The sequence below is a fragment of the Filicampus tigris genome, chromosome 8 (genome assembly GCF_054856515.1).
Source record: "Filicampus tigris isolate MCC_2025a chromosome 8, RoL_Ftig_1.0, whole genome shotgun sequence".
Classification (NCBI taxonomy): Eukaryota; Metazoa; Chordata; class Actinopteri; order Syngnathiformes; family Syngnathidae; genus Filicampus; species Filicampus tigris.
In genome coordinates, this window is record NC_141224.1 from 8211293 (window position 1) to 8227939 (window position 16647).

The 16647-nt window shown below is 40.6% G+C and overlaps 1 protein-coding gene across 1 annotated transcript in view; it reads right to left on the reverse strand.

Moving 5' to 3' along the window:
- rftn1b (raftlin, lipid raft linker 1b) overlaps positions 1–16647 on the reverse strand; it is a 77786-nt gene that overhangs the window by 49524 nt on the left and 11615 nt on the right. Inside the window, exon 4 of the mRNA XM_086038852.1 lies at positions 15417–15590. Coding sequence (XP_085894978.1) covers positions 15417–15564 — 148 coding nt within the window. The 5' untranslated portion in view covers positions 15565–15590. The remainder of the gene's footprint in view (positions 1–15416; positions 15591–16647) is intronic.

Below are 16647 nucleotides of genomic sequence, written 5' to 3' on the forward strand. Positions count from 1 at the left end.
ATTGAGCCAAGGCACACATTTTCCATTAGCAAAATCTCACCGCACAAAAAAACGGTCACAAAAGGTATATAGAGCACGGTGACCGCATACTTTTTCACGGTTCGTCGTTTGTGCCTCTGCCGCGTTGCCGATTTCTTAATCAGCAATTTCAATTTGATTCACGGTTTCCTTTAAAGAAAGCTTCAGTGCAATGTTCTCAATGTGCAGTAACATTTGCAAATGTGACAGAGAATTACATCATACCATCAACACATTAAAAGCCATTTATCTAATGCAAGGATAAAAACTAAACATAAGAATTGCTTCCGAGTGTATTCAGTGCAGTGAAGAAGTATTTGCCCTCTTCTCAAATTCTTACTTAGTGCAAAGATCCCCAATTTTAATGTTTAAGATCCTCAAGCAAATGTGAATATCAGATAAAGACAACCAATGTAAACATAAAATGCAGTTTTGATATTTAGCAACTAGGCCCTTTGTGAAAAAGTCCTTGCCTAAACCTAATAACTGGTTGGGCCAACCTCAGCCGCGAGAACTAAAATCAAAAAGCTTTTTCTATGACCTGCGATGAGTCCTTCACATCTCTGTGGAAATATTTTCCTTGCCGAATTGCTTAAATTCAGCAACACTGGAGGGGTCTCAAGCATGAACAGCTTTTTTTAAGGCCATGACACAGCATTTGGGAAGATACAACTTCGAATTTTGACTAGGCTACTCCAAAACCTTCATTTTGTTTTTGTTTTATTCATACATGACATTCAGAAGTTGACTTGCTGATGTGTTTGGCTTCATCTTGAGGTTACAAAATGATGGCCAAACATCTCAAGATTTTCAGGTAAAGAGCAGGATCCATGGTTCTATTAATCACAGCAATTCGTCCAGGTCGTGAAGGAAGCGCTGCAACCCCAGACCATCACACTACCACCACCATGTTTGACTCTTGGTATGACAGTATGTTGGTACTTTATTGCATTTACGCCAGATGTAATGAGACTCACACCTTCCAAAAAGTACAACTTTCATCTCATCAGCACATACAGTAGTCTCCCAGAAGTCTTGGGAATCAGATGTTATTTTTTATCAAACGCAAGATGAGTCCTTTTAGCTGAGTCTCTTCCTTATTGCCGAGTCATGTACACGAACCTCAACCGAGGCCAAAGTAGGATTAAGCGCAGGTTGATTGGTCATGCCGCTAGAGTGAGGCACAAGGATGATGTAAAACAAAAGTGGCTGTCATTGTGTTACCCTCTTGGACGTGACATTAGTGTAGCAACAGAGCTAACATTGAAATAATCATATAAATGATAGAGGATTCGATATCTTACAGTAGACGCTGGGCCGCCCAAGTCAATTTAGCATGCAGAATCCATTTCAAAACAGATTACAAAACATGACGAGCAGGTTAATACTGACCGGTTAGCGTGACCTGTCCACGAGTAGCACAGCGCTTCAAATATTTTACCTTGGCAGGATTGTAGGGAGGTGGCACATATCTGTTAATAATCCTGGGTCAGTCAGACTGGTCAACAAAAAAAAAAAAAAAAAAAAAAACTGCTATTGCGATCACATGATCGAGTTTTCTGAAAACTTAACTTTGATCAGGAAACGATAAATCATTCAGCCCTAGTATACAGTAATTTGTTTGCCGCAGTTGCTGTCTTTAAGGACAAGGTAATTACCCACCAATCCAGTGCACCTAATGGACGACCCGCGGCGTCGCCTCAGCACGCCGAGAGTGTAATTGTCGCGTTTCCACGTCCAAATTATGCTAATGGCAACCACAGCTCTTCCTTTTAAGCAGAACATGTGATATTTGACTCATGCTGCCGTGTTTGTCTACCAGGAAGTTGTGTGCGGCAGGCTGCATGATGCAGCACGGAATGAAAAAAAAAAAAAAAAAAAAGCCTCCACGTCTAACCTCCTCGCTCATATCCCGCCGTCTCTTGGCAACTGTCAGCGGCGGAAAAGACGGACAAAATGCATTCGCTTCCTGGGATGGAGGTCCACTTTAATCCCTGAACATGCTTCTCTTTAAAAAGCTTTTTGCTGAACAAATTATAGGTAGTTTCATCCCGCCTTGCCACTTTGGTGCCTTGAATACATGACGTTTGGGGTCTTGAGCAAAGAGAAAATTAGCTGAGTTTTAGCTGGTGGATGTCTCCACGGTTTCCAGGCTGGCTTTTGGTGTCTTAAAAGATGCCCACACAAAAGAGAACGCAGCCTTATTTGCATTTAGATGCCTTGTTTACCCTGAGAACCTCTGTTCTTATTAAGCATCGCGTCTCTGGCCAGGATGTGGCTAAGCTAAGTACCTCAAGGACGCGCAAATTGTTGACCGAGCGAAAAATGAGCCTTATGTGCTTTCTGCAGACTTGATTTATCTCATCATTCCTGTTTGCTTTTGGAATTTTAAGCATGTGCTATGTTTTCTTACTTTGAATTACACTATGAATTCATGAGACTTTGTTTTGTTGGCCTATGACATGATCATGACAGATATGACTAGTTATTGTTTTGGAGGTTATCAATTTTTAGCCTGACAGTCCGTATGTGGAATATTAATCAAGCAGAAAAATCCACTCATTTTTATCCATCTCATGGGGCGGCCATTTTGTACTGGGAAGTCAACCCAGACATATTTTATATTTTTTTCCAGAATATGTTCTATGCAGGCCCACTTGTCTAAAAACAGCATTCTAATTCATATTAATATTATATTTGAGGAATCCACCCGTTTTTAGATAGCTCAGGGGGGCGACCATTTTGTCACTTCTGTCGACTGAACATGACATTGAAGTTGCTCAGGGCTCAGATAACGACCAATCATTGCTGAGCTTCAGAAAACAGGTGAGCCGTGATTGGTCGTTATCTGAGCCCTGAGCAACTTCGATGTCATCTTTAGTCGACAGAAATGACAAAATGGCCGCCTCCTTAGATGGCTAAAAGTGGGTGCATTTTGCTGATCAACTTATATTCCACAAACAATATTAATCAGAATGCCGTATTTCAACTAGTGGGCCTGCATAGAACATATTCTGGAAAAAATATGTTTGGGTTGACTTCCCATTTAATGCATTGCAAAGGTATCAGATCAGAATCGGTATACTCAAAATCAAGTGACTCGAGTGGGACTTGGGTCTTCGTACCTTTGTCAAGATGATAAAGGAGTGAAACTGAGTGATCCTACTCAAAAGAAACAATTTCCCTAAAACTAAAATTGTTTATGCTTTCCCAAACAGTGAGGTCATCCAAAGAGAAACATAGTGTTGGTCAATGAGTGGTGACCGGAAAAGAATCAAAAAGTGTTTGTGTCTCCTTGAACAAGCCCGAAGTCTGGACGAAACATTTCTCAAGCGTGTTCACCTCACCGGCGCGTCTAAAAATAGCGTCCGTGCGAAAACGGTTTCAAGCTTGCAAATTGCTCCTGACTGCGGGACCGAGCCAGGCCTCCAGTGAGCCGTTTGCTGCGGTTTCAAGTCAGCATGTTGAATCTACTGTTTTACTGCCTCAGGTCTGTAGTCAAGCCTCACTGTTATCTATCTACCGAGCCATTAAACACTGACAGTCCCATTGTCTTTTACTCCTTGGCTGGTCTCACTCTCAGAAAACAAAGTAGAAAATTGTAGTTTTTGGAGTAAAAAGTAGAATGCTATAAGTCACTGGTGTTGTACACCCAAAGGTTTTACTTTTGTACCCTAACATTTGAGTTCTAGAGTTTGGAAACATCCAAACTCGATTTCCCCAGTGCCTTTACCTGACATGGAGCCCCATATCATAAACGAGTCAGTCGTCCAGACAAATCTCACTGGAACGACGCCAAACTAAATTTCCAGCATCATCACCATGCCCAGAACAGATTGGCCATTCATCACTGAACATGACGTTCGTCCAGTCATCCACAGTTGGTAAATGTATCCATCATCCACTGCATGTAAATGCCATTTACTTGAGGCGGTTTCTTACAATTTTGTCACAGCTGACTCCAATTTCCTCCCATTTGTTCCTCATTTGTTTTGCTGTGAGTTTTCTGTTTTCGAAACATAATGCTTGAGGTTTTCAGTCTTGATGCTTTGATGTCTCCCTTGGTCTACCAGTATTCTTGCCTTAAAACAACCTTCCCATGCTATTTGTACTTTGTCCAGATTTTAAACACAGCTAACTGAGAACAACCAACTTATTTTGCGATATTGCGTGATGATTTACAGTACTTTAATAAGTTTGATAAGCCTCTCCTTTGTTTCAATTTACATAACTCGAAGTGGAGCCATGATTCATGTCAGTCAGTCCACTTGGTGCAGTCAGTCCATTTTCAGTCGACAGAAGTGACAAAATGGCCGCCCCCTGAGATGGCTAAAAATGGGTGGATTTTGCTGCTTAACTCATATTCCACAAACGCAATATTAGTCAGAATGCCATGTGGGACTGCATAGAAAATATTCTTGACAAAAAAAAATACGTTTGAGTTGACTTCCTCTTAGGTCAGAAAGTTGCCATTTGAAATGACTTTAGTTTTGTGTCATACTATGTTCAGCTTTGTTTCTACAAATATAAACAACTGAACAAACATCGTCTGTGACTAGTGAGTCCATAATTTTTTCAACGGGTTGTACTTGTAGCCTTTTTGACCTGGTAAACGTACAAACTGATACCTCGGAGTCAGATGGATGAAACTTTAACCACAGTACATTAACATTTCCATGAATCAATTGTCAATTGGAGAACGTCCCAGCCATCCTCAAATTGATCGCCAAACTCTGACACCGTGCTCTGCCCACATTAGACTGCAAGGGCAAAAATCTTGGCAATTTAGCATCCGCAGCTGTCTTGGAGGCCAGCATCCAATTGGGGCTCATTTGGGCAAATTCCCGAGTTGGACTATGTCAAAGTACAAGCCCTGGAATTCACCCAAAATGTTGACTTCAAACCAAACTGGCCTCCCTAATCAATTTGTTGCATGTGTCCTTGAGATATTTTTTTTCGTTCGTCCTTTTATGTTAGACATGTCCACCCAATGTTGTGTCAATTGGTCAAACTGGTGTCAAGAGGTGATTTTTTTAAATTGTCCTAGGGATGCACCCCCCGCTTTTCATGAAATCAATGACATCACTCGACTTCAAATGGACTTTTATCTCCAAAATGTTTCATCGTTCGACCCTCATGGCATATGCCCTCAAAACCTACAAATGACTTCTTTAAGCATGTTTCACAAAGAAAAGGTGAAGAATATCAAAACATTTATTTCATAAACAAATGTTGCGATTCGCTATTATAGGTGGAAAAACACACTGAAAGCAGTTATACAAAAAATAAAGGTGAACTTTTCCGTTACATGGCGGATCCCGTCAACATTCGGACAGAGCTGGCGCAGCACTTCTCCTACCGTTAAACAGACATTTGCCTGATTTTAGCACGATTAACAAACAAAAAGGTGGCGAATACAGAGGTCAAATTTTTACGACATTTTTTCAGAGCTGCAAGTGAACTTTTTTAAGTTAAATTTTAGTGCAGATTCTGAATCTCTTCTAGATTTTTTTTTTTTTCGCAAGTTTTCATAATAATAATAATACTTAATAGAATACTACTATAGTAATATAATTAGTAATTTTTATGAATTAAGGGTTAGCTTCAGCAACAGGTGGAATTTCTTTCTGAAAGGTCATAGCGATAAATTTACAATGTAAGGTAAAATCCATATTGTGCGAGTTTTAAAAAGCTCAAACGTCAAAACAAAACATATCTCCAAATATCTCCAAAATGTGCTCGAAAAAAAAAAAAAGACGACATTTTTGGAATCAACACCTAAAGCACTCTCTGATTCAAATTTGCTGCTGACCAGTGGTATCAAAGTGATATTTTTTTTCGCCGACCTAATGAGGTGTCGTCTCGGAAAACGAAAGGCGAGCTCGAGCGTATGCTAATAGGAAGACGTGGTCAATCCATCACCCTGCGTCATGAGAAGTAATTAAGTCCAATTATAGATGGGACCAAACCTCCCCGTTAGGCGACAGGTGGTCTTTGCTGGTAAAAATCTAACACCCACCTTTGTGGTGTCAATGCAAACAAAGGCGACGCAGAGGAGTGAAATTTGAGAGGCTCGTGTCCTTATGATGGATTGGCTCATTGTCTCACTGCATGCAGATTCATCTGGTTAGACTTCTGACTTATTACATTTTAGTATCCTTTATGGGTTTTTTTGCAGGCTAACATCATGAAGTTAAATTTGCAGTTTAATTTATTGACTTAAAGGGTGACAAAGGGTGTGATTTGCTTTTTTTGGGGAGTTTGGTTGATTCCCTACCTTGGATATGCGGGGAAGCAATTTAGTGTTTGAAGGCAAGGTTATTCCAAGCTTGGTTGAAGCGTTTCAAAACAAGGTTAGATTTTCAAATTAGGGTTTCAAGCCTCAGTTAGGCTTTCAAATTGGGTTTGAGCTTTCAAAACACTATTAGGGTTTGAGGTTTGGGATAGGGTTTAAAATCATGGTTTGAAGCAAAGGCTGTGGTTTCAAATAATGGATTCAATCTAGGGTCATATTTCAAATTGGGGTGTCAAGCCATGGGTAAGGTTTCAAATTAGGGTTTCAATATATCTTTAGGGTTTTGAGCCAGGTTTAGAATTTCAATGTTGGGTTTTCAAGATCGGGTTAGATGTTCGGATAAGAGTTTTAAGTATGGTTTAGGGTTTGCAATTCCAAGCCAAATTCAAAGTTTCAAATTATGGTTTCAAACATGAATTGGGGTTTGAAACAAAGGTCAGTCTAAATTAAGGTTTTCAATTCCAGGTTACGGTTTCAAATTTGGGTTTCAAGACCAGGTTAGAGTTTCGAATTGGGGTTTCAAAACTGGCTAGGGTTTGAAACTGGGGTTTGAAGCCAACTTTAGAGTCTCATGCCGGGAATAGGTTTTGAAGCAAAGGTTAAGATTTCAAATAATTCAGGTTAAAGGTTTCAAATTAGGGTTTAAAATCAGAGTTTCAAATTAGGATTCAAAAGTATTTTAAATTCTAAACTAAAGCTATTACTTCAAAGTAAAGTTTCAAGCCACGTTTTCAGGGTTAGATTTTCACATTAGGGTTTAAAGTAAGGCTTCGGGTTCCGAGTTAGGGTTTCAAGCCGAGTTTAGGGCCTCAAATACTGGTTTCAAACAAGAATTCGGGTTTCAAAATGGTTGTTTCAAAGCTGGGTTATGGTTTCAAATGAGGGATTCAAGTGTGCCTTTGTTTTCCCTTCAAGAATTGAAGCATACTTTTGATGGTGAAAGCAAACATGCCACCAAGGCAATGCGGGCGATGTCGTCCATGTCATCCAGGCGAGCGCGACCAAGCTCGGCGTGTTGGAACAATCCTGGCGTCAAACTGAGAAAATCTGTCCACACGGCAACCGCTGGAAGGTGAACTGTGATTGCTTTTCCCTCTTCGTCTCTCTTGCACGTCTGCAAATTCATCACGCCGACAAATGGCTGCAATCAAAGAGCAGCGTGCATGCAAAAAGCGCCACAATCAGCGGAGCCTTCACCAGCCGCGGCAGGAATCAAAGGTCCGTCCCATTTACACCAACTACGGCTCGCGTGTTCATCACGACAGAATGACAAAAACAAGAATGTGCCTTTGTGGTTGAACGCAAAGGAAGGCAGCAATGTTGGCTCGACGCAACCAATTTCATGGATTAAGAAACCCTAGGGAGGGTCAGTAAATACAGACGTACCTTGACAATCCTAACTCAATTTACTCATATGTCGAGATCATACATAGATCTGGAAAAAAAAAAGAACCAAAAAAACAAAACTTGGCCCTTTTGGTATTTTGGCCATTTTTCATTTGGGGAAAATAAATGTTCTCAATGACAATATTTATATTGTGGCCATTTTTCCAATTAAAATGAATGGAAATACTAATTTTGTGTTCCAGGCTTCTTAAAAAAAGAACAATCCATAAGAATGCGATTATAAATGATCTCTAACCCTAACTTTATCTGAAAGATTCATCTGTATCCTGTTGTCAGAACCATCATTAATGAAATCAAAGCAAATCCCATAAGGAAAAAAAATGTAAACCTAACCTCTGTAAGTCACGATTCACAATACTGAGGTAATATACTCTGAATGGTCAATGCAAAGAATGACGTTTGTTCTTTTGGAGGCTTTCGTACTGGCGTAAAAATGCACTGATAAGTGTTTTCAGTGAAAACCAAACAGAAGTTGTCAGTAAAAGTGGCAACGTAAGATGGCTGCCCTCTGGCTTCAACCGTGATGGGCCAGTTGTTAGTCCATCATATATTAAGTATGTGGTTAACTGCAGTAACATTAGCTGGTTTTCACAAAGGATAAAGAATATACGCCTATGAGCATTGTTATATTCTCTGATCTGTTGCTTATATAAATAAAATTCTATTGTATTGTATTAAAGTGTTATATCACCGCCACATAGATGCTATTCGTTAGCCTGTCTATGGCGTTTTGCATTGTGTGTTAGCATTAAGCTAACGTACTTTCGTAAGGCACGTTTATGTGTAATTGTCTTTGTTTGTGTAGTTTACAGTAAACCTCAACTGGGAGTTAAAGAAATCCAAAAACAACCTAAAAGATGACACGGGGAAAATCATTAACCGACAGGAACTTATTTGTTTACACAAAATAAAAACAATTTCAAAATCACAACCATGTGAAACACACACGCAAAACACGCACTTTGCGAAAGCTGCATTTTACCTCTGAGAAACATTAGGAATAGAAATGCCGAGGAAATCCATTGGCACGCTGCAGTTTACATCAGCAAATTGTGAATTAGCACACGCTGGCCATATGCTAACATCTGTTCAATTACATCCATCTTACTTTCAAGTCGCCTTAATGATATGCAACTTTCATCAATTATGGACGAGCACAGCACTGACGGTGGCAACCTGCCGGATGAGGAAAAAGTTGTTCTGTTGCTTTTCAAGGTCACGCGTGCTGCTCTCACTGAGGATCTGTGCTTGATTAGTCAGGCCTGATTGGCCATTATTGTGGTAATTAGTGGTGTAGATTATAGCAGGGACATGTTCACAATACACTGCCAAGAGTTTGATAAAACTGCAATATACGAATAAAGTTACGCTAATATGAGAGTGTCTTAAAGACACCATACAATTAACTCCAATTCTGATGTGATACGATTCTCGCCAATTACGATCAGATCAAATTTACTCCGATTCTGATGTGACAGAGTACACTCTGAAAACAAGAGTATCAAATGAACTCCACTTCCAGTGTGATACTATTCTCTCCAAATTTGATCCCATACAATAAACTTTCAATTCCGATATCATACGATTCTCTCCAATTACCATACAATAATGCTCAATTATGTTAGATAGAATTAACTCCAATTACAATTCAATATAGTTTGCTCCAATTACGGCAAAGTGCAATTGACTGCAATTACAATGTCATAAGGTTTACTGTAATTACAGTACGACTTACCACAGTTACGATATAGTTAACTCCAATTATGATAATTAACTCCAATTAAAATCCAATTATCATATATTTTGCTCCAATTACGATACAATCCACTCAAGTTACGATATGATTCTTTCCAATTACAATTGGATGCAATATACTCCAATCATGGTGCGATACAATTCAATCCAATTGCAATCCAATTATTCCAGTTTCGATCCGATTCACTTCAATTATGATATGATTCTTTCCAATTACGTAGCAATAAATCCACTCCAATAACAATACAATTCACTCCAGTTACAATACATTTAGAGTAGAGTTTCTCCAATTACAATATGATTAATTCCAATTACGATATGATTTTTTCCAGTTACGATGTGATACAATTCATTCCAATTACGACGAATGGAATGGGCAATTCCCTCCAGTTACACTACGATTGAATCCAATAACGATACGATTCACTCCAATTATGATGCAAAACATGTCATGTCATGTCATCTTCCAAACCGCTTATCCTATATAGGGTCGCGGGGAGTTGCTGGAGCCTATCCCAGCCGTCAATGGGCGAAGGCAGACTACACCCCGAACTGGTCGCCAGCCAGTCGCAGGGCACACATAGACACTGTCACTGAGCGGGAATCGATCCCACGCTGCCCGCACACAACTCAGGCGTGTGTACCACTACACTATCAGCGGACTGATGCAAAACAATTCACTCCAATTACGATACAACTTCCTCTCGTTAACCCTAACCCTATTAATAATTTGTTACAATTACAATAGGATACAATTCACACCAATTATGAAACGATTTACTACAAAAGCAATGTTTCTTTCCAGTTACAATATGATACAATTTACTCTAATCACAGTACAATTTCCCTTTAGTTACGATGTGATTCACTCCAATTACAATACGATCAACTCTAGTTACGAAAGGATTCTTTGCAACTACAATAGGCTATGAATCACTCCGGTTACAATAAGATTCACTTTAGTTACAACAGGATTTCGATACAGTTAACTCCAACTTCAATATGATATGGGCAGGTGTACCAAATGAAGTGGTCAGTAAGTGTCCATGTAGTCATTTCTGCCCATAAATCACATTAAACATGACATGGTGGGAGGGTAGCTGGGTGGTCCGGGAAGTCTGGAGATGAAGCGCCCATTGTGCTCCCCCCGACACTTGATTAGTCTCCATTAGCGTGTCAGGATGACAGGATGGGACGGGATGGATGGATGAAGAGTATGGAAGAGGTGTGTGTGTGTGTCTGTGTGTGAATGTGTGTGGTAGTGTAAATTATTGTGTGCGTGAGTGTGTGCGTGAGCTGTCTGCTTCTTAAACAATCACTTGGCCCTTGCTCTGTCTGTCACTGTCAGTCTGCGTGTGTGTGTGTGTGTGTGTGTGTGTGTTTAGGTGTGCCCGTGTATGTGTAGATATCGTCTTCCTCAAGGGAGCACATGTCTGCCGTGAGATCTGAAAGTCTGCCAGCCGGCGCCGCCCCGGTGGCTGAAAGAGTTCACTGCATCAGCACATTTTGCTTCCTCCGTGCGTCCAGAATGACCTTGTCCATATATGCTACTTTTTTTTCTTATTCCATGCTTCATTACAAACACACGTACACAAAAACGCACAGCTTCATGAAATAATTAAAGATACTTTCCAAGATAAGTGTGAAAAGACGTGGTTTGCTTTTCTGCCTCAGTCAGCAATTTTGCTTTCTGTGTTTGATTGGTGTCTGCATGCAAGAAAAAAAAAGACTGGAGGATCTTGGGTTTACTTTACAAGCCATGTTAATATTTTACTTTTCTTTTATAAATGAGATTTTCAGAATTGTGGTGATCGTGTGGAATCGATGTAACGTTCATAGCGATGGGGTTATTCAAACTCAAAGTTTTTAACTGTAAAATGTCTTGTTTGTGTTTCGTATAGAAAGAAAGAACAAAGTTTGCAGTCATTTCTTGCCACAGTGTGACATCACGACAGCGAGCAAGCGAGCACGAGCGATGCCTCGACGGGCTGCTAAACTGCTTCCAAATGTACCAAAATAAGCTTTGGCTGATGAAAGCCAGTGTAAATTGGAGGAGAGCTCTAAGTAATAAAGCTTGTCATCTGCTTTTATTTCACAGCCGCCACGAACACAAAAACAAAAGCGTCTGATATTGGGATGGCGACGCCACGGGGATGAGAGAGTGCTTCCGCGTTGTTGATGTTGATGTGACTGCCTCTGCCTCTGGAAAGCACAAATCCGGTTTACCCAAAATGCAATTGTTGAATATATGAGGACATATGAGGCTATGCGTGTGTGTGTGTGTGTGAAGGGGGGGGGGGGGGGGGTCGTCATGGGTGAGTGAGATACACTTTAAACTTAGATGCGATGTGTCTGACTCCATGCTTTTTGTCCCCACCATTTCTAGAGAGCAAAAATGCCATAGTCTTTTGCAGTTGCTTTGCTTTTGTATCCAACTGTATCTCAGGCACTAATTCGCTAGCTAACAGCCAATCAGAGTGAGCAATTGTCACCGATGGCCGACGCCCCTAAGGCCCTCCGTGGGAATGGATCTGCTACAGAGCAATGCATCTCCACCATACAGGTGCCCCCACAGTCCCCAAAGTGTATCACGTACCCACCAAGCCGCAATACAAGCTAGGTGACCCCATAGGGCCCCACCATATGTCCCACAATGCAGTGCAGCCCCACTGTACAATGCATCCTCACAAAGCAATCTCACAAACAGACTCATGTCCTCACAACGAAAGGAAAGGATGTGACACACACCTTTTGAAATCACCTCTTGAAATGAAAAGAGATCCCCTGAATTCCCCCTCCTCCATTGACATGAGCAGTCATCGCGGCGTCAGGTGAGGGACGTGCAAAAAAACTATTTGTCGGCGCCCCCTGGACTTCCTGCCGCCCCCTCGTCTTTGCATCAGTGGCTCTCAGATGCAGCTCTTCGCTGCGGGAGAGGTCAGCGGGAAAGCGTCACGCCAGAATGTCTTTCCGGAGGGAGATTAGTGGCGGGACGGCGGGGGAGCTGCGACTTATCCCCGCGGCTCACCGGCTGGAGAGCTGGAATTGAATCCCTCTCACTGAAGGCCGGCGTGACATTGAGTTGGGAATTCACCGTCTTTTTCCGCCTCCTTTCTAGTCTTGCGACTCAAAAAATAGAGGTAATGTTTTTATACCTCAATAATTTGGGAATCATTTAGGGGACATTTGTGGAACATTTAGTGAACATTTAGGGAACATTTGGAGTGCAAGTAGAGAACATTTGGAGAAGATTTGAGGACGTTTTTGGGAAGCTCTTTGAAAACTTTTCGGTAACGTTTTGAGAACATTGAGTAGAAACTGGGGAACGGTTAGGGAACATTTGTGGGTCATTTAGGAAACATTGGTGCGACATTTAGCAAACATTTAGGGAACATTTGGGCAATATTTAGGGAACATTTGGGGTACATTTAGGGAACATTTGGCGGAGGTTTAAGGAAGATTTGGGAAGAATTTCAGGGCCTTTTTTGGTGACATTTTGTGGAACACAGGAAAACCTTCGGGTACACTCTGGAAAAACCGGTGGATCACTTTGGAAAAATTTGTGCAACATCCAGCGAATATTTCAAGGATATTTGGACATTGCTTTGGGGACACTTAGGGACCAATTAGGGAACCTGATATTTACATCATATTTAATGTCTATACTGTAGCAATGTAGGCTACAATATTTTAATATATATTTCACCTGTAATGTATCATATATACACGTCATATTTAACATTCACTTTGAATTGTGTGAAAAATGATGCGTATAGTAAATGCAGCCACCCTAACCTCATGGCATCTGCTTTTGTTTGCCTCTTCGCTGCTTCCTTTCAGCCAGCATCAAAGCAAAGCTTCATTGGCCGTGATTGGCCTCTGGCTGGGATCAATACGTCCCTATCGACTGTGGTGAAAAGCAATCAGTCTGGACAAGCAGCAGAGGAGCACCGGCATCTAAATTTAACAAAAAAAGCCTCCACCCAGAGGAACAAACAAGGAAGTGAACTCAGCCTTCACCTCACTTCCCGCCAAGTGGGCGGTGGCATGCTGTTTTCCTTTTTTTTCCCCCCACTCAGTCAGCAGATGCAAAACTTTTACAGTGCAAACAATATGGTGAGTTTGCCTTCACCGGCAGAAACATGCACACTCAGCATTACCCTCTTTCCCCCCTATGTCTCTATAGAATCGGTTCACCCATTATCCCACCCACAAAAGTGAAAACAAAGCCTGTTACAAACACAGCCAGAAAATGCATACATTTGACTGTTTACCACAGTAGCTGCAATAGTCCTTCTTTTTTTGATTAAAATAAAAGACAGTGACTATTTATTTACTCATAATTACCTATGTTTACAACATCACCTCCCAAACCAAGATAAATCAAAGCTGCAAGCAGCGATTAAATGAGCTCTTGTACTCATTTTTTGAAGGTGAAGCATCCAAATGATCAAGCCCTGCCCCAAAACAAAATGGATGATTTCCTATTCAATTTTGGATATGGTTCCAACAGACTTTTTCATGCACACTGCCATGATTGATATGCCCAACCAATTTGGTGTTGATTAAACTGGTGTCGGGGGCTAATTTGACTTACCAAGTGTCCTTGTAAATGGTTATCCCACTTTGACACCAATGGTGTAGGCAAAAGAAACTTGGCAATTTACCGTCAGCCATTTGTCGATGCTACCTTCTTCCGATTGGGGATCATTTGGGAAAATTACCTCGTGGGAGTTTGTCAAATTGTGAGCCTTCAAATTTGCCCAAAATTGCTGTTTCGAACCAAAATGGCCGATTTCCTGTTTAAAATGTTTTCGTGCGTTGTGTTCCGATGTCCATTGAGAGCCCTGATGATACATGATGTTACCTTTGTAACTAGAATCTAACATTTGCCATCATCATTCCAAACAGCTGTGTTTGAATGAATGAATGAATATTTGCATTTAGCTCACACTTGCATACAAATATCAATTCATAAATTGCTTACATCAGCAAAGGTTTATATCCCAATATTTTCAGAGACCTCAAGAGATTCTGCAACTACCAACAATGTTGTGCTCCTCTAAAATAATCACTTCATAAATCAATCATCTTGAGAGAAAAAAATTCCCCTTCCCAGCAAAGGATGAATAACCATGGCTTGGATGTGTTGTCATTGGGAGCAAAAAGTGCTTAGAGAGCAGCGGCGTAAAACTAATTAAAAGGCATCAAGTCTAATTTGTTTTGTCGCCCAAAAAGCCACAAGTAGATGAATTTAAGCGCTAAATGCTTGTGACATTGACGGCGGCCTCGCTCAGAAGCCTTATACAGAAACAATGCGACTGGAAAGTTCCAATCATCAAGAAGCAGAGTAATCAGTGGATCATTCGTAGTTTCAAAAAAATGAAAAGATCACTCATTTTGCTATTGCTTTTAAATCCCCAAATTGCCTGAAAAATCTGTCATTTATTTGCTTCTTTTGGTGACCTCAAATGACTAAAGAATCAAAAAAATTTTGATTGTTTAATTGATTCTAGAGGCACAAAGATCTGGTATTAGAGGTATCGCTACGTCAGTATCGATCTGCACATCACTAGTGGTCGTGATCCGGACTGACTGTGGTAGCTAACAAGCTAACATAGCTCTGGTAATGCTCTTACGAAACTTTCAGGTCACGTAAAAACAAAACTGGCCTTTTTTTCAAATATGTATTTTTGAACTGAGCCCAATATTGATACATGAAAAATCTGGCAATTTGTAATTTTTTTTGTGTGCTAGATTTAAAAACAAATAAAAAAATAGCAAGTCAATTTCACTTTTCGATTGCTAATAACTAGCTAATGGTGAGATACTTTATTCATCCACAAGGGAAATTCACTGCTCCGTTCCAAAAATTAAACATCTTATCTGTGCAAGTCTTTTTTGAAATCCAGAGATGAAATGATGCATTAAATTGTCTTACCGTCCTTGCCAATGAGGAAGTCCAGGTAACGGTAGGTATAGGCCATGCCCACCTTGGTCTCAACCTGAGGTCTCTTCAGTGTGGAGTAAATTTTGCCCGGTGACTTCTCCTCCGATGTAGGCTTCATCTTACGCAGTCCGCAGCCCATGACGCCACTTTGGTGGACCACCAACACTGAAGGGCCGACAAACAAATGTTGTTCACTTTTCACTCGCAAATCTTCACCAAAACATGAGTAGATTTATTTGCCTGTCAACTTAATGGGATAACCTTGGTCAAAGTTGACCGATAAAATAACCCAAAATTATTTTGCAGCAAAACACATTGAGTGAGTCATATCTCAAATGAACTAATGTCATAGTTCGGCTGTAATAATGTTAGAAATCGATTTGTAACTACAGTAATTGAGTAATATTGTCAAGGAGGGCCCTTGACAACGGCTTTCCACATACAGTGAGTAACTTTTTTTCTATGACCTAATTTGATGACACAATGACCCAAAGGGTATTTGCTTGGTTAATAATGTCATAGTTCAACTGTAATTATGTCAAAAATCAAGTCATATCTCAAACATCCGTCCTTAATGATGGCTTTCCACATCTGTGTTTTTTTCTTTTTCTTATCAGTCCGTCAGTTCGTTTCAGTTTCAAAGCTTTTTCCCTTTTGTTATCTTCCAAAGCCAACCTCTTGACAGACTAAACTGTTGTTATTTTACCGCCAGGCTTCGAGGAGGGTGCAACTCGGAGGGGGGAAAAAAACAACAGAACCATCCGAACAAATGATGAGCCGGCAGATTAGTGAGCTTTTCTGTAAAACAACAATATGCATTCTTTCAATTTTGTGCAGTGCATTCTTACAAATCTTTTGTTTTAACTGTTTAATAACTTTGTTTTATTATATGAATAAAAACAACATTGGACTGTAGTAATGCCCCATTTGAACAATAGAACAATGCAGCCCTCTAGGCCTGCACGATGTGTCTTTTGAACATCGTGATTCCGATGTGTGCATGCGCGATAGTCACATTGTAGGACGTGCGATGTTTTAACTTTTTTTTTTTTTTCTTAGAACACGCAAACATTTGTTTTGCTTCAAAAAAGCAGAAAGCTACTCCGTGCTCTTACACAGCCTGTCTCGCTCACCTCCTCCTTCCTGCCAATCAATCACCGGCCCCTCCCCCTCCACTCTTCTGTCTGTATATAATAACAGGCGACGGAGCAGCGGCAGAAGC